The sequence below is a fragment of the Grus americana genome, chromosome 2 (assembly GCF_028858705.1).
Source record: "Grus americana isolate bGruAme1 chromosome 2, bGruAme1.mat, whole genome shotgun sequence".
NCBI classification, from domain to species: Eukaryota; Metazoa; Chordata; class Aves; order Gruiformes; family Gruidae; genus Grus; species Grus americana.
This window is the reverse complement of record NC_072853.1, coordinates 73,321,997-73,340,203: the sequence shown is the minus strand read 5'-3', so window position 1 is coordinate 73,340,203 and position 18,207 is coordinate 73,321,997. Positions and strand designations below refer to the sequence as shown.

The 18,207-nt window shown below is 40.2% G+C and overlaps 1 protein-coding gene across 14 annotated transcripts in view; it reads left to right on the top strand.

Moving 5' to 3' along the window:
- The window catches only part of FHOD3 (formin homology 2 domain containing 3), a 418,162-nt gene that overhangs the window by 387,514 nt on the left and 12,441 nt on the right, over positions 1-18,207 (top strand). For 6 of the 14 annotated variants that reach the window (XM_054816185.1, XM_054816183.1, XM_054816188.1 and 3 more), the window contains 3 exons: positions 4,124-4,147; positions 6,763-6,934; positions 9,215-9,376. In XM_054816185.1, the coding sequence (XP_054672160.1) occupies positions 4,124-4,147; positions 6,763-6,934; positions 9,215-9,376 (358 nt within the window). Of the gene's footprint in view, positions 1-4,123; positions 4,148-6,762; positions 6,935-9,214; positions 12,110-18,207 lie in introns of all 14 variants that reach the window. The other 8 variants (XM_054816189.1, XM_054816187.1, XM_054816186.1 and 5 more) reach the window with 4 other exon arrangements.

The window sequence follows — 18,207 nt, the reverse complement described above, 5'->3', positions numbered from 1 at the left end:
TAATCAATACTAAGATGTGAAGGAGTTACTATTTTCCTAGTATATAATGTTGTGCTTCTGTATTATCTGTCCAGAAGAACTGGCTGTGGCAGGACAGAAAGCTTCTCTATGTCCTGTTCCTGCAGGAGGAAAAGGAAATCTGATCACTGGCAGCTGGGTCCAGGAAGCGGAGAGAAGGGACCCTTTCAAACCAGAAAAAGGCTCAGGGTTGACAGCTAGTCAGTGACGAGTGGAACCAGGGACAATGTCCCTTTTCTGAAAATGTAGGAAAGGAGGAAGCAAGGCCTTTCCCAGAAAAACGTATAATTGGAAGAAGATGTCTTGATCAGGCCAAGATAGTGTTGAGATTTGACAAGAATTAAATGCCCTCTGACAGCTAGTGCTCCACCTAAAAATATCTTGCAGGTCCCCAGAAATGGAGCATTTTTTGTCTATCACTAATTTACAACGATATGATGGCCCTATTAGCTTAAAAACAAAAAGCCTGCTGGAGTAAAAAAACCACATTCCTTAGAATTCCCCTCATAGAGGTGCCCTTTAAGGGAGTTATTCATGTGGCCATATGGTTATTTCAGGATTTAGTAAATCTCTTTTAACTGTAGCCCAGTAATATGGCCTCGTTCACCATTCATTTGATTGCAGTACACAGTAAAACAGAATTAAAGTTGCATCAGACTATTTGTCACAGCTTCCTTTGACAACTTCAAAGTCAGATCTACCTCAAAACAAGTTTCCAAATCAGCAGGATGGAAGATATTTATGTGTGAAGAATGATGAAAAAGGGGAGTTTTATTGTAGCCTTGTGCTGGCTGCGGTTTGTATCTGGTTTTGATTTTCTTAGTGTTTTATATTTGAAGTCATTGGAAAGGGAAGATGTATCAGTAATGCATTGACAGTGTGTTCAACTAGTTACAAAACACTGATAGAAGAAAGTTTAGATCTTGGCATCGGAAAGAAATGCTTTGTAGAAAGTAATTCTAATAAGAAGTAGTCATGTGGAATTTTAATTTCTGCTTTTGGTGACCTAGAAGGATTGTGCGGTTATTTGATATTTACCTCCCTGTCCTTCTGAAAGTTTCCTCAGGACCTCATTTTTATCACCTTGCAGTACATTGCTTTTAGGCAGAAGAAGAGGGATTTTAGCAAAAATAGGAAAGGAATAAGCCAGAACCATCCCAGTTCTTAACGAGAAGGCACGTATCTCTTAAACCTTGGTCCCCCCTGCAGACTTGGAAGGCAGAGGGGTGCTGGCTCTTTGCATGGAGAGAGTCTGCTGGCTCTTTGCGTGGAGAACTTGCATCAGCTTCAGCAACTGCTCACGTGGAGTAGGGCTGAGAAACACGATGAGGAATATTTCCAGTCTTTCTTTCAGCCTTTTACCACAGAGATCTTTATGTTTATATGTTCTTTAATAGCTGAAGCGGACTGGGCACTGTCAGTTTAAATCTGGGTGAATATTGTCTGCACAAGAGAAAGAGAGAGAAAGATGGGGCTGGAAGGAAAAAAAAGAACAACAGTGAGTTGCCACAGTTTCACAGGGAAAATTGCCTAATCTCTGTAACCTTATATTTGGCTTTAGCCAGTGATAGCCGTCACTCATTTCAGGCACACTAAAAATAACAAGCAAGCAAAATAGGGAAGAAATGCAATTATAGGTACAAGTCTGAGCTTTTTAATGTTTTTAATAATAGTAGGTAATATAAGCATCTGTCTTCCAGATTTATGAAGCTCTGCTTTTTACAATACTTAAGAGTTTCAATTCCAAAATTGCTATGTAATAGAAATAATATTTTGAAATGGCAAATCCACCACGTAGAAATGCTAGCCTGAAGGAAAAATGGGGGGCAGGGAGAGAGGGAAGGAGGGAGGAAAGGAAGGAGAGAGATCTCAGATTGTCCTGCAACATCCAATATTGGATGACAAAAGAATTGAGCAGCCTTTTTTTTCTTAAAATTAACATCATGTACCTGCAGGAGGTATTCAATATAGCAATATCCTTCCAGTGCTTTTTAGTAATATTACATGTTAAAAATTTCCTAATTTATTGACATTTCTGAGTATACTTATAATGATGAAATCAAGAAGGAAAGAAAAGGCAGAATGCACACACTTGAGTGAGAGCAGATTCCCGTCCTGAAAAGAAAATTTATTTATTTTGCTACTTTGACTCTTGTGTTCAGTATTTGCTGGGGGCAAATGGCTCTCCAGACATGGAAACACGAAGGAGATGGTGAGCCACACCTCCTGTGCACTGGAGTGGCTTTGGGTGTAGAAAGACAGCAGTTCTAGTTTTGAGCCCCCTCCACGCAAGGCAGGATAAAGGGAAATGGTAATGCTCCAGATACTGGAGATGAGCAGAGTCACACTGAGAGGAGTATGTTGCCCTTAAAGTCCATAGCAAATCACTTTTAGCTAGATTGAATGGTCAGGAAGGCCAGCAGCTGGGACCTTCCCTGTGAAAATCTAGTTTGATGTAAAGTAATAATGCAATACACTTTTGTTTGGAACACACTCTTTATAATGTGTGTACTCTGCGTTTTCATCTTTCCCTGAGTGTCTTTTGCATAGTTTAGCTTAATTTGCTCTCCTCCTGCCTTTTATTTATTAGATAGATGTACATATGGGTTAGAATACAAGTATGTTCTTGCTTCCTATTCTTCTCCTTTCTGTTTCTTATTCATGCCAAAAAGTGAACAGTGGCCTTTTTCAGAAGAATTGCTTTACGGTGTGACTCCCCGCCCCCCCAAGGGATGGAAAAAAACCAAATGGATCTTTTCATAATGTAAAGGGAACATACCTGCTGAGGTCCCTCTGCAAAATATCTGCCTGTGTTTCTGTCAGTGCCACTGCGTCCAAAGAAAAATAGGCATCTCACTCTTCGAATAAAACATACCCTTAAAAAGTAATGTTAATGTGCTGCTCAGCACTCTCACAGCTAATCTTCTTATGGAGATTGTGCTGAAACTAAGCTGAGGGCCAAAGTAAATAGGGCTTTCATTTTTAATGATGAATGTTTCTGGAACAGAATGTATCAATCCCAGACAGAAATCATAGCTGAGATGGAGATAAGGTCAAAAATATGTGTTAGTAACACTAGGGAGGGGAACAGAATTGGTGGAATGCTCCTTCTAAAAAAACAAAACAAAACAAAACCCACAAATAAAATAGATGCATCAAATTTCTGGGCTATGTTTGCACTTTATAAGCAGTCAAACTGAAAATTATGGAAAGAAGGAGCCCAGATACTTGAGAAACTGTGTTTTATTTGGGAACGTTCCATGTGGGGCATCTTACAACCCAATGAAGAATTCCCCTGGCATTTGGGAACACAACTCTAAATAGTTTGCTAATTCCCTGTAAATCCCCAAATTTAAGAACACTCTATATGCCATAATATTTTGATATGCCCATTGCATTTAATGTTGTGTAACTGTCAAGATAGTTTTACACGCCTGCTGTCACAGAGGGTGAAAGCCCTGAATGACAAAGGATAATTGCGTCTCTTTAATTTCCAGGATTTGGTATCAGGCAGCTACTGAAGAACTTTAAGCATTTATTCAAAGACTACTCAACATTTGATTTGAGTGCTCTGTTAAATTGGAACTTGAAGTTGAAAAGCCCCAGCTTAAAAAAAGGAATTAAAACAAGCACTTAAGTGTAGAGAAAAGCAATTGCCAAGAAGCCGACCTCTGCACTGGGAGAAAGAGCAGCCAGGACCTCCCTGTGCTGAAGAGAGCTGGAAACAGGAGAGGGAGTCCTTCCTAGTGCTCTCAGTTTCCACAGGGCAAAAAATGGGCAAGCAATCGCATGACTCAAGGGAGAGAAATACGATGGGTTAGCGGTAGTTTCAGTTGATAATTTCTCTAAGAAAAATTGAGAAATTCTGATATACCCTACTGAGAGTGACAGTCTGTTCTGTGTACAGTTAACTAAAAAAAAAAAAAAAAAAGCAAGTGGATTGTCTAAGGAATTAATTCCTTATATGTTTTGTATTTTCATGTCCTCCTATAATTGCATAAACAGTACCATGGTTACCTCTTACTCTGTCATGGTTTGACCATACTGTCTTTCCTAAATCTTGCTGTTTGTCCTTCTCCACCCTGTCCTTTGTTTCCGGTGGCAGACCGATGAAGAAGAGGATACTGAGGTATGGTTCTCTGAAAGAGCATGTCATTCTCATGTCCCCATGTGCTGTGACATCTAATTTCTAACTCAGATAATATGGACTGCTCAACTCCCATCTGCTCAACTGGAATTATGAACCATGACATTTTTCTCATAGCTTTTTGGCTCAGTCATAAGAATGCATTTTTACAGTAAACTTTAACCATATGCATACCTGCTCTTTTGAATAAGGATATCCTGATCTGAGGCCTTCATAATTTTCAGTTTTCTCATTTCTTTTCCTTAGTATGTTTACTAAACTGCAAAATATCTCCACAACTCAAAACATCAGTGATCTGAACGTTATGGGGATCTTGGGCTATGGATTACCATGATAATTTCATTGTCATTATTAAGATGTGTACGCCCAATAGTATTATTTTATAGAGTGTTCAAAAGCATCAGGATGTAAGGATGCAATGCAAATAGTAATGTTCTCCTTGATATATGACTTGTGAATAAGATACTTCAGTCACCACAGAGGTGAGCCATGGAGTAGTTCATGTATTTATTATAAAGTGCTCCTGAAGGTGATGTTGAAACTAAAGGCGTGAATAAATAATTTAAGAACTGTAATGTACTAGCTATTCATATTAAACCAATTTATTCGTTGGAGGAGCATCTATTGTGCAATACATTTTTTGTTCAGTATTACTGCTTTTTTCAATTTGCTGAACATAAACAATGATGTAGCTTAACGCTCACTGTTTCATTAATGGCAGTCATCTGCTCAAGATGATGGGGTTTGGGCATTAATCTACAGCAACATCTGAAAATTAAGGGAAGTGAAATAAAACTTGTGGCTATAGAGCCTCTCCCCCAGTGTTGATTTGCGCTATATAGCTTGGGGCAGAGAAAGAAAATGAAACAAATTAGCCTTTTTATGCCAACATTTAACTAACCTGTGTGAATAGTAACTAACAGCTATGTGAAGACTTTATTGTTTGGTTTTTTCCTGAGTTGGTATTTATTAGCTTTAAAACCCATTGTATATAAGAGAGTATTCTTAATGTAAAAATGGCATGCACTTTCACAGAAGTTTCTCTCTAATGTTTTTCTGTCTTTTAATTTCACGTGTGAAACTCTAGCACTTGCACACTTTCCTCATCAAAATGTTGCAGGCTTATATTTTAACAAGAAAACAAACTTCTCACTATCAAAAATAAATCTCACACTGGTATATTTAGCTCAGTGCCTTGTAGGGATTATTGTTTTGCTACTTAGTTAACTTGCTGTCCTTCCCCAGAGAAGTCATGTTAAAATAGAATCATCTTGTCATTGATTTCCAGATTAAATATTTTCAGTTTGCAGTCTGGACAACCCCAGGACTCGATCAAAGCTCTGAAAGTAGGACCCTGTCTTTTCTTCCAGTTTACCATTTTCTGACAGAAAGGCTCTGCAGGTTTGCATCCCTTTAACTGACTGGCTCGATACCGTCAAGTGAATAATTAATGCTGCTTATTATGCAAAGGAAGAAGAGAATGCAGCACACCTTCCTTCATTTGTGCTGAATTGGTAGGAGTAAGAAAGATTAAAAGGGAAAAGAAAACGTATTTCAGTTTCTGATGCTGAACTGTTACGACTGAAAATACCGAGGGGTGTTATTATCTGTTGATGTCTGTTTGCTGTTGACAGAGCCCATGTTTTCTGCAGCCAGGATTGTATTTTAAATGTGCTTCAGCCTGTCTGTAGATAAGAGCAGTGGAGCGAATACCAACGTCGCAGCCCTTTGTAGGCAGAGGCTGGGAAGGGAAAGCAGCCCAGCAATGCAAAACTCTTCTTCTCCTTAGAAAGTATGCATTTCTGCTGTTTCATCCATTTCTAGATGACTGTTTTCAGTAACCGGTGGAGCTGCTGCATCCACGTGCTGTGCATGTTGTTAACGTAGTCGTGGTGACAGGGAAATCACGGGAGGGCTGGGGAAGCAGAGGGCAGATTCCTAAATCTCTTGTAAGGTTTTGTTTGTTCTTCTAACTGCCAACTGCAATTTTTGTGTTTTGGCCATGAAATAATTTGGCTGGGTGTTTTGGGACCGGGGATTTTTTCAGCGTTACTGGTAATGTATTTTAAGGTTACTTGTAGGTATTTGTGTTATAGAGCAGTTTGAGAGTTTTCTGTTTAGTGATGCAGAGAGGCAAGAGGGAAAGGTCTCTCTTCCCAGACCACTCTCCTAGTTTTGCCTTGTTACTGAAAGGTGATTGTACAGAAAAAAAGCAATTTCTTATTTGTGCCAAGTCTCATGCTGCCCCCCCACGGTGTCATGCCTGAGCCCAGATTGGGCCCAGCCTGGATCAAAGGTTTCAAATCAAGTCTTTGCTTTGTACCTTATACTCTCAGACAGAAGGTCAAAATTATACAGTTCGAGCTAATGCATCTGGTTTTCCTCTGATTGTGTCTGCTCCCTGCGGTCGCCCTGTTTCCAGCTTATTTCTGCTCAGGGTGCATGCTCTGAGAGAGGAGCAACTGTTGCCTGGCTCTTCAGGAGATATCTGCACTCCAGCCCAGGAGGACACTTCTCCTTGCAGTTCACAGTCAAGACTCTGACCTATTCTGCATTCTGGTTTCAGTTAAAACAACAAATCCATTTTCCTCCCACAGTCCGGCAAGTTCTCCAGCAGCTCGCCGCCCTGCCAGAGCCAGCCCCAGGGGCTGCAGTACGCAGAGGACGCTGCAGAGCACGAGAACATGAAGGCTGTGCTGAAGACCTCCTCCATCGGCGGGGAAAGCACCACAGTGCTCGGGGTCCGCACTCGAAGCCGAGCCAGCCGAGGTAAGTGCCAGCAGTTTCCTTTTGGCCACTTTTCTTGTGGCACGGTAGCCATACAGCGGCCCAAACGCGGGCCATGGCCCTTTGTGTAGTGCTCGCAGCAGAAGGGGTTGAAGGGGAAGGAGACAACCCCAATGGTGTTTCCACAATGGAGGTGGAGATTTGGGCACGGGGATGTAGGAGAATTTACCTGAAGTTTTAACGTGTATAACAGCCAAAGTAGTGCCTGGGGGCGTTAGGAGTACAAGCCTGCAGAAATTCGCAACTCTCCTCCCCACCCCATGAATGTGGCTGCCCTCTAACACCCCAAATTTTATTTCCATTCTCGTCATGAAGGCAAAATGGGGGATCCATGAAGTGGTTTTCTTTTTATTTTCAACGGAAGCATGTAGAAAGTAGCAATTCAAATGGAAGCGAAAGGGCCTTGCAGCATTTTAGGAATGACTGGAGAGAGGGAAAAGATGATGAATCTTTTAACCACCTCTGCTTAACTGCAAAGGTAGTGGATTAAGTGGAGCCTAGGAACATAAAAAGCTGCTGTGGACAGCCTCCATCTCCTTGCTGTCCTGACAGATACCTCTTTCTCTGAGGTCCACGTTGCTCTGCTGTTTGCAAGTGTCAGTGCGGGTGATTGCTGAAAGCTGACAGGGAGGAAATGAAAACCTGACCCAACCCACCGAGTCCAACACCCGATACTCTGACAGAAGAGCTCACGGGTACAACCATTCTTGGCAATGAGATAGCCTTGTTTTTTGTCCAAGACATGATTCACTGGTACACCTCTTCACTTAAGCAGCCACTAAACCACTTCCTTTATGCTAAATCATTTTACAGACACTGGGTTCACCAGTTTATTTTCTTTTGTCTTCCCCTCACCCCCTCCCATACATGTGATACCTGGAAGATGGTTTTGGAGTAAAGGTGATGCACCAATTGAAGTCCTCAGTTTTCTGTTCTGGTATTTCTTTTCCCTCACATCTGGATATCTTACACTTTCTTGGTTCTTTTTTGATACCACTGATAGCGAATCCAGAGCATCCACCATTAAGTCTGTGTGTGTGTAGTTTATTAAGGCTTGAAGCCCTGATCCTGTCTAATTTAGAGGTTTCACAGCCCCAGTTTAAGAAGCAAGTCAACTAGCTAAAATACAAAGATTAAATAATTCAAGCTGCACTGCAACAAGCTGAATAGCTGAAGTAATCCATTGAATGCTAATGAGCAGTGTGTCCTGATAATGATAATGAAGAATGGCAGAGGCAGAGGATGGGTGAGCCAGACAGAAGCTTGTCAGGAGCACGGTCATAATACAGCTGCTCTTGACGAGAGCCAGGAGAGAAGCAGCAGAGCAAAGTGCTAATCAAAGCTGTGGTATATTGACATCGGGGACGTGATATGGAGTGGCCTCGCCAGTGAACTGTTAGCTGCTTGCAATTCTACCACACCCACTCTTTTGCAAAGCTTGCTGTCAGCGTTCGCTCTGCATACTAGCTTTCAAATTATTTAAAAACAAAAAGCACATGGAACAGTAGTCTGTAGTGGAGGAACCCAAAGATGTGTCTGACACAGCTCTGTGGAGTAAAGAGTGCCAGAGCCTTGGGTTCGGAGACATGGCTCACTTGTTTGTTTGTGGTTTTAACCAAAATTGCTTATTTAGCTTTTTAGCTTGCCAATGACTCTTGCTTTTCTGCTCATAACAGAGCACATGCAGTTGTGCCAGGATACATACAGCTTTCTGATGAGAAGGTGAATTCTTCACTGTGAAAGGGACAACTAGACATGTTGAACGACATTTTTTGCCCTTTTCTTGTTGTCTTTGCACTAGGCTCTGATACAGATGCTTGGAAATGGATTGTTTCTCTCTTTTGGTACAAAGGACCTGTCTTGCTGATTTGCGCCAGTTTCTAACATGTGCCATGACTTCTAGTCTCTGTGTAATAGGAGCAGAGGAAAACATGGTCACACAACACTCCAGCAATCCTTGGCTCATAGACAGTCTCTAGCAGACATTTGCCAGTTGTATGGTCAAGGATAAGACTCTGAGGCTGAAGGGAATAGAAAGTTATAATTGCATTTGAGCTCTCGGGTCTCTGCTGATACAGCAGAGAGTCTAGGGTATTATTTAGAAATATTCTCCATTAGGCAGAGTCTTCTACTTTGGCCAATTTGAATTAGCAATGACTGAGCTGCCTGCTGTAGTTCCCAAAAAAACTCAACTGCAAAACCAAAGTGACGCATGAGACTTCAGTGTTCTTTTCGCTCAGTTCATTTGCTGGACTTTTCCAGGCCGTATCGGTTCATGGAACGCTGGCAACGACGATTCACCTAATGCAACAGATGATGCAGCAGATGAGATCATGGATCGCATTGTAAAGTCCGCCACCCAAGTGCCAAGCCAGCGAGCGGTGCCTAGAGAGAGGAAGCGATCACGAGCAAATAGGAAGTCATGTGAGTATATGACTTAAATTTCTCAAAATAAGCAAATGTGCAAATATTTATGTATATCTGTGTAGGAACCAGGCCTTTAGTATGCAGACATGCATTGGTAGCTCCTAGTAGCTTGAGTATATACTTATGATTGGTGTATATTCCTCTTGGTATTGTTTAAACAATGTATCCAGTGGATGACTCTGTCTTCTACAGAAGATGAAATGTCTTTAGCAGTAAGAGAAGAAGAATGTTTTATGGTGCTTTATAGCTTCTCTGATGACAGTACTTATTCATAACTAGAGAAGTCAGATCAAGACCTCAGATGGAGACTGTGAAGGTACTGTGAACTGGCATGAAGATTAATAGTTGTATCTGTAGCTGAATTTTTTCATGAAGCAAAAGGTAGTTTGAGAGATTTCACCTCTTAAAATCTTTCTCTCTTGTGCTGTGTATACTCCTTCCACAGCCCTGAAAACAAAATGTCTACTGCCGCTTGGCCGCAAAGTGGTTATAGACGAGCTTAGCTTCCATTGGGAAGAAAAAGTAGCACATTTATAAGGTGGTCTTTCAACAGTGTAGCGTGGCTGCAGGGCTGAGCTGTGGCACCTGAGTTTGAGCAATTTGATTTTGCACTTTAGTAAACACAATGTTTAAGAGGTGATGACCTTTCTAGTACTTATTTCCTTATGTGCAGAGACTACTGTGATTATTATGAGTAGGATAAGTACCCAAAGAACAAAAGATTTTAGTGTTTAATGTCATTCACCATATGTGGCTTTTTGACTACCTTTCCATCCATCTTTTTAGCATTTCTGGGAAGTTAGGACAAAGAGGAGACAACAACAGTGAGTGAAAAATCACACAGATTTTTGTTTTTTGTGGAATTGTTCTAACATAGTGGGTGATCAAAAAACATTTGGTATAAGCAGTGATTGCTATAAACTAGCATGTGCTGAAAGCATATTCACTCTCCCCAACATGCTAAGAAAGGGACTTCTGCATGTCACAAGAGTGAAAGCAAAGTGGACAGTCTGGTTAGATGAGCCAGACTCTGAGCAAAGAAAATGAGCTGACACTGGATTGTCTGTTTTACTTTCCATCATATGCCGTGCCATACCTCTTTGTGGTATCACCTTCTGCTGCTACCCACTTTCCCACACAGTTCTGGTGTTCTACACGTGCTGACTGCCCTAGCTGGCTTGTGCATATCAAATAAACTTCTTGTATGTTTGCCTATTTCCGTAGTTTTTCCTGTGCTAAAATATTTCCTCTGTTAGCAACACTACCTTCATGCACACACACCAAAAAGTCTTATTTCTGCTTTTTACTAGGTACGTTTTTCCCAAGGAAGCACTTGCTGAAGGAAAAAACAAACAAAAAAACCCCCCCAAAAACCCACCCAGGATAATGATAATAAAAATACTATATAACAAATACTATGTATTTTTCCATGGAGTTGGTTTTTATTTTCAGCAAAAACATTAACAGGGATTAAGTATTCAGTAAATGTTTAGGCTGGGACTTGCTCCCATTGTAATTAATCATGATAGAATCCAGCTCTTTTGCTTGTTTGTTCTTCAAGATCTGGATGAGACACTTAAGTGGATTAAAAGGCAGTTTCAAAACAAACATAAAAGTTCAGTAGTTTAGCATCCCTTTCAACTGACTTGCTAAAAGAAAGTATGAAAGGAGAATATATTAGCTGAACTATTTCACTTTGATAGATAGTCACCAATATACCGGGATGATGAATAGATGAAGTAGTTGAGCACTAAAATACACTCGGCTGGACTGATAATAGGGTACCTCCAGGAAATGAGCAGAGACCAGCCCTTGTCAGTGCATGATGTGAATTACAACACAGGTCCTCCATGAACATATTAGAAAGTAGATCTTAGGCATACTTTAATAATTTAGATTAGCAGGCGCTATGGTATTTGTTATCTGCAGAGCAAAGAGACCATATTATCTGATGAGTTTGATTCACTACCTTCAATCTTCAGGCTCCCATACACATCCTTTGGCTTTTGCTGTGAGCTTGGTATTCAATCTATTCATAGACATCAAAGTGAAACTCAGTTAAAAGGAATGATTTTCACTGTGCATCATGTTGCATATGTCTCATTGCTTTCAGTGCAGAACTGGAAATTTTGTCAGGCTTAGTTAGCGTTCAGCAAAGTTTTTAATGAAACTGAGCTGAGATCTGTGTTTTTAGCAAAATCAGAAACCCAAAAGATTTATATGCAATTGCACTGTAAACATTTCCTGTGGTTCAGGTAGGAGCTTCTCATGGGCGAGGGATTTTCTTGCCGTAAAAAAAAGATAGAAAAATGTGAAGTAAAAGGCAAGTCATTTATAACTAGGGGAAAACAGAAACAGGAATATGAAAAAGTTATGTTCAAAAAATTGTTATAATGGGAAGATGAGACATTTTGAACATATTCATTTCAACCATTTTACCTTTTGTAATTTTTGAGCTGCGTGACTGTATCTGGTATACAGAGAGCTTAGTTAGATCTTAATGATGTGGAAGAGTTTGAACTCTCAGAGCAATCAGCAGAACCATAAATTGGGAGGAGGAATAAAGCAGTGAGTCATCCAACAAAAGACAGATGGAAACGTCTGTATCTGTTGGTTGAAGATACAAAGGGTCACTGATAAATCCAGATATTACTGAAGCCGACTGAGACCTAGTAGGAAGGAATTTGTTCCGTGGGAGCTGAAATGGACTACAGAAAGCTAAGGTACATGGTAAGTGCATAACAACTGAGTTCCTGTGATGATCTACAGAGAGGGAATGTAATTCTGTGCTAGACCTTTACACAGTGTAGGTTTTTAAAGATAAAATTTGACATTTAAAAATACAGTAATCAACTGGAAGTCATTGCCTCATGACCAGTGTTCAGTGCCCTGCCTACCAGACATACTGGAGTAGTGTTACATATGAGAAAACAACATTACAGTTGTATTCGTTTATTAGAAGCCTCATCAGAGAGCCACAGGATTGAATGAGCCGCAGAAACGCTCTGTCACCCCTCAAAGTGGTCATTCAAAGGCAGCTTCAAGGCAAGCTTCTGCTGTATTTTTTCTTTCTGATGTCTTTATTCTGTGTGTAAACAGCAGATCCCAGCCTCTAGAGATGTCAGTTCAGCATATTTTCAAAGCATAAAAACCAAATTAGGTTGAAAATATACTGTTTCCATTCTTGAAGACTGAGGGCAGCTTTCTGTGAGAAAGGTTTTTATAATGTTATGGGGAACTGTTCAACTTAGCAAAGAAGCAAAAAATAATATAATTAGGATTGTCTGGTTCTCCCCATAAGGTTAGGGTGACCTTCACAAATGATGCCATAACAAACAATGAGTGCAAAGGAAAATTGGGATAAGGAAGTTGTAAGAATCACTCTATTTGATAGTCCAAATTCCAGTGAATACAATTGCTAAAGTTAATTTTAGCAGCTTACAGAACAGTATTACAAGCATTGCGCCAGTGGGTTTGGGGGAATAAAAATGAGACTCTGTGTGAGATACCACTGAGATTTCAGAGAACACTCAAGAAAGGCAGTTATTTAATACAAAGAGAGCTGAATTAAGAAAATAAATAAATGTAAGGTAGGTGAGCAGAGTTTCCTGTAAAGATTGTAAGCAGTGAGGTAATAGAAGAAATTATATAAAAAAGAGTAGGGCTGCTTAGAAAATCCTGTTACTAAATCAAAGTTTCACACCATGATGAACCAGCCTGTGCCAATTGCTTCCACTTGAGGGGGAAATAAAATAGGTCTTATAGCCATGGCAGCTTTGACGCAACAGAAGACACTTAAAGACTTAAGTACATTAATTTAAAAGAACCCCCGAAATGCCATGATAGACAAACAGGAAGCTAATGCTGTTTTCCTTCTTGTCCTGGCTGTTTATTTAAAACATCCATCCCCCAACATAAAAGCATTCTCCCAGGATTAGACTCTTACAGCATTGCCATCTCTGCGTTGGTCCCATTGAACTGAACGGATCTGTCTCAGGAGTATGATGTAATTCCTATGAGTCAGTGTCATGAAAATCATACTCCAGTCTTATAATCATGAATCAGCGCACAGAAGGTATGCACACTAATTCTGGCATACGCAGAGCAATACTTGGAAATGTTGAGCCAAACAGTGCTGATTTCTGACCTCTGTGAATGCCCATGGCAGGGATCTGAAAAAGGACCAAGATAAAGTCCCAAGGATTCAGTACCTTGTTCAGATGCTAATTAAGCCATAGCTGACTAGCAATTACCTTAAGGCAATTAGGCTAAAACATGAACCTGCAAGTATCTTCCTCCTTCTTTATGAATTGTTAGTATTAACAACCTTCATGCCTGAAAAATGGGTCTCCTGGCTCCCTCAAGTCAAGACAGTGGTCAAAGAATGGGGATCCCAACACAGTCTTGCCAACAAATAATTTCAGATAACTGCACCAAGGAAATAGGTCTTTAAAGATGGCTTGACCACACAGCACTGTTTGCATCTGGATCTTCAGCTGACCCTGAATGGCAAACCATAATGTAGGGCCCAGGTGTGACTAATGTTTGATGGTGAGTAGCACAGTGATGGTTGTATTGGATTCATCTGAAGGACGTTGCACAGCGAGAGGCTTGTTTTCCCCTACATTGTTTTATCTCAGAGCACCGCTCTGTGCGTGCACTTTTATTTCTCTTAGCTTTTCTTAAAATTAAAAATCTGCTTTAGATTTGAGGTAGAGAAATGGGTTTGGAGCAGATAATAACTGAATCAGAATTTAATCCAATATTGACTGATGAGAAGCTCAACATGGGCTGGCAGTGTGCGCTTGCAGCCCAGAAAGCCAACCGTGTCCTGGGCTGCATCACAAGAGGTGTGACCAGCAGGTCGAGGGAGGTGATCCTGCCCCTCTACTCCACTCTGGTGAGACCCCACCTGGAGTACTGCGTCCAGCTCTGGGGGCCCCAGCACAGGAGAGACATGGAGCTGTTGGAGCAAGTCCAGAGGAGGGCCACGAAGCTGACTGGAGGGCTGGAGCACCTCTCCTATGAGGACAGGCTGAGAGAGCTGGGGTTGTTCAGCCTGGAGAAAAGGCGGCTCTGGGGAGATCTAATTGCGGCCTTCCAGTACCTGAAGGGGCCTACAGGAAAGATGGTGAGGGACTGTTTATGAGGGAGTGTAGTGACAGGACAAGGAGTAATGGGTTTAAGCTGAAGGAGGGTCGATTTAGATTAGATGTTAGAAAGAAATTCTTTCCTGTGAGAGTGGTGAGGCACTGGAACAGGTTGCCCAGAGACGTTGTGGATGCCCCATCCCTGGAAGCGTTCAAGGCCAGGTTGGATGGGGCTTTGGGCAACGTGGTCTAGTGGAGGGTGTCCCTGCCCATGGCAGGGGGGTTGGAACTAGATGATCTTTGAGGTCCCTTCCAACCCAAACCATTCTATGATTCTATGATTCTAATGAGATGACTTGATCAAAATTATTTGTGATGTTTAAAAAAGAGAGAGGAGAGACATGATAATGCCTTGTTCTTTCATTAGGCTTTGGAATCACATATTAGCATAATAATATACCCTGTGACTGACCCCTGAGATATGGAAACATCTCATAAGGATTTATTGATTTATTTGCATAATGACTTGCAAGGAGTAAAAAAATTCTTACAGTCATTTTGCAGAAATGGATCTGAGGCACCACTCAAGTAATCTGTCAGACCCATATGAGTGGACTGTGGAGGAGATAGGAATTGAATCAAGATTATATGAATCCTAGACAAATAAGCTCAGGGCCTGTGGATTAAATTTAACTAACTAACAGCCCAGGTCGGGTATTTCATACTAAATTCCACCTTCAGTAAAAGTGAAATAGGGGTTAGCACACTGTCATCAGGTGCCAAAAGTGGGAAAGAGCTCTGCCAAAGGACCAGGCTTGGAGACAAGCTTTAGACAAGTTTCAGTGACACGTGCAGCGTTGCTTTGGAATAAACATGTTTGTAAGCAAACAAAATACTAGATGGTAGACTATTTGAATCCAAATTTGTGTAATTTTTCTTTGGTATTTATAGAGTGCTTCAGTTAATTTTTTCTTCTTCTTTTCTGTGTTGTTTCATTATTTTTCATTTTTTTGTCTCTCCACTTACTTTTTCTGGCTATGAAAACATACAGAAGTGCCAAAATACCAGGAGGGAGACTGTTCTTCTGGTATTTATAGCCTGACTAAAAGCAGGAGTTAATGGAAATTATGCTTTTAAAAAAATAAAAACCTTACAAGAAGAAAGTCTATATAAAATGCTTTAAAGGCAGGCAACTTCACTTAGAATTTGCAACTAATTATTTAGGATTTGAGTAACTGGATCCTATCAGGAGTTAGAGGAGGGGGCAGAGTAATCTAGTTAGCAATACACATTTAGAAAAAGTACATGTATCACCAATGGTATTCAGTATCAAAGTCTGTTTGTCCTCACACGAAGTACTAAGCCTTCAGAAGGTCAATACTCAGTTAATAAAAATCTAATTATTGAATGAAAACAGAATGTGAGATAAAACATTTAAAACTCTGGCAGCCGGAAGGTTATCTCCATTAGATGCCAAAATAGCTGGTGTCTTTTGGATACCTTTTAAGTCACACATTCTTTCACCCTTATGACGTCAAGATCTTTGCAAGAATGACAGAACTAAACTCCATGATCTACAATAAATAAAAATACAAACAATAAATAAAAAATATTAATAACAGTTAACAAATGAATAATAAATACAGTTGACCACAGTAAGTTGTATAAATTGATGTACCTGATCAGGGTGAGGCCTGTGTAGTCCTGTATCTCATCTCTGCCAGAGGCCAGCATCAACAGCTGTAGGAGAACAAACAGGAGAAGTAGGAGTAGTTGAGTAACCTATAGGTCTCATCATGGCTTTTAATCATTGTAAATCAGTGCATTTATTTGAAGCATGAGGCTGAATAGCTGGTTGCATATTTTCAGTTTTGTCAATTGTAACTGGAGGCATATATAAATGTGATTGTTGAATTAATACCATTTCTAAGTAGGTACGTATTTATTTATGGTGTTCAGTTTCTGCTTTAAAATGTGTTGGGTTTTTTTTTTATAGTTTTCTTTTAAAATAACTCATCTTGACAGACAGGGATAGACATTCTGCTTTTTAACTGTTCAAATATATAGTACCTATGTATTTTGTTGGCAGGTTCCATGAGTTTCAAACTGTATCTTTCATATCTCAAGTTTTGTTCAAGAGTGTTTGCCTGGTCGTAGCACTGTGAAAGTGAAATTGCCATCATTCTGTACAGTTCTATATCATGTAGCCTTCAAAACAAAAGGGTTTTTGAAAGCCTGGTTTAAAAATCTAGTAAAAAATTGCTTGTAAAAGAGACTTAAATTCATTTCCCAGTTACTTTTTAGAGGAATCTATGAGTCATTTCTATAATGATTTTTATTCTGATACAAATTATTTATTTTGGGGCTCCTATCCTCAAACTTTCTGCTTGAAACAGCTTTATCTTTTTTGTATAAGGAAAGTCAGATATAAAATTAACCCAGTCTGCACCATTAGGTACCTTCCTTAACTTCGCATTGGATTCCAGTACCAGTATTTAGAAATACTGTGGAATCTAGTATGTGCTCAAAATTGAGCACCATTGTTTTGATATAGCAACTGAAAAAAAAAAGGTGAGAAGTCATTGCATTGACCTGGGAAGTCAGAATTAAATATGTGATGTTTACAAAAAATACATGTCCTTTATTTCAGTTCTCAGGGCGAAGACAGAGATGTTGAACACTACTCAGACATTCACATGCACATGTGTGTTTATATTACCCAAGCACAGAGGACATGGTATAGGTACAAGGAGAAAACTGCTGCTATAACAAGTTGCCTCTAGTCATTTTAGAGTGGCTGTCACCTCATGGGATTAAATGCCCGCCCAGATGTGCTGCTCTGTGGAGGAAGAGGTAGCCACTGCTCAGATTTTGGTCTTAGCAAAGAGTACAGCCTGGTAGCAGGTGAAGCCTATGCCCCAGCAGCATCCTACAGCATAGGGTGACCATTGGCACGTCCTTGTGCTCTGTCTCCGACACTGGGAGAACCAAAAAGAGGGAGTGCTCTGCAGCTTCCCGTGGGCTTCTCGACAAGGATTTACAAGTGCTGGTGTTTCTCTGGCCATCTCTTCTTGGCCAAATGGCACTTTCTTTATTGAAGGAAAGAACAAGCTGAAGGTAATGTGGGAGAAACTGGGAGGAGATGAGCAGTTGGTAAAAAGCAAGTGATGTCGGTATCTGTAGGCAATAAAGTTGTTCAAGTTCCCAGGTCACAGAAGATTGGTACTGACATTTTCTGTAGAAATACTTTTGTTATGATATACACTTTTGGTACTTTTTCAACTGTATTTCTGTAGAAAAAGCTAATTTTACCTCATCCGTTTGCATCTTACAAGAGATGCAAATAGTGTTTTCACTGTTGCCAGTTCGCAATTCACTGTTTCAGTGAATTCATTTACGTCATCCCCTGTTTTCTTTTTAGTTAGCATATTTTAAAGGTATATTTCAAGACTTTTGAATTCTTGTCACAGAATTCATTCCCAAAATTGGGATAGATACATTTTGAGTATTAAAAAAATAATGTATGGATGAGTTGCATACTGTCAGCCCTGAGTTGATAAGATATTTATTTTGCTTGGTTTCTTTCTGTATTGAAATGGTTTTCAAGTTTACCCCGGTCAGCAATTTACTCCTTATTTACATCATCCTTCCTTCCTGAAAGATTGTGATTATTTTCAGCATCTGAGTAAGAAAGCAGCAGCAGCGAGTTGCTGGCTGACAAGATCACAGACTTGTTAT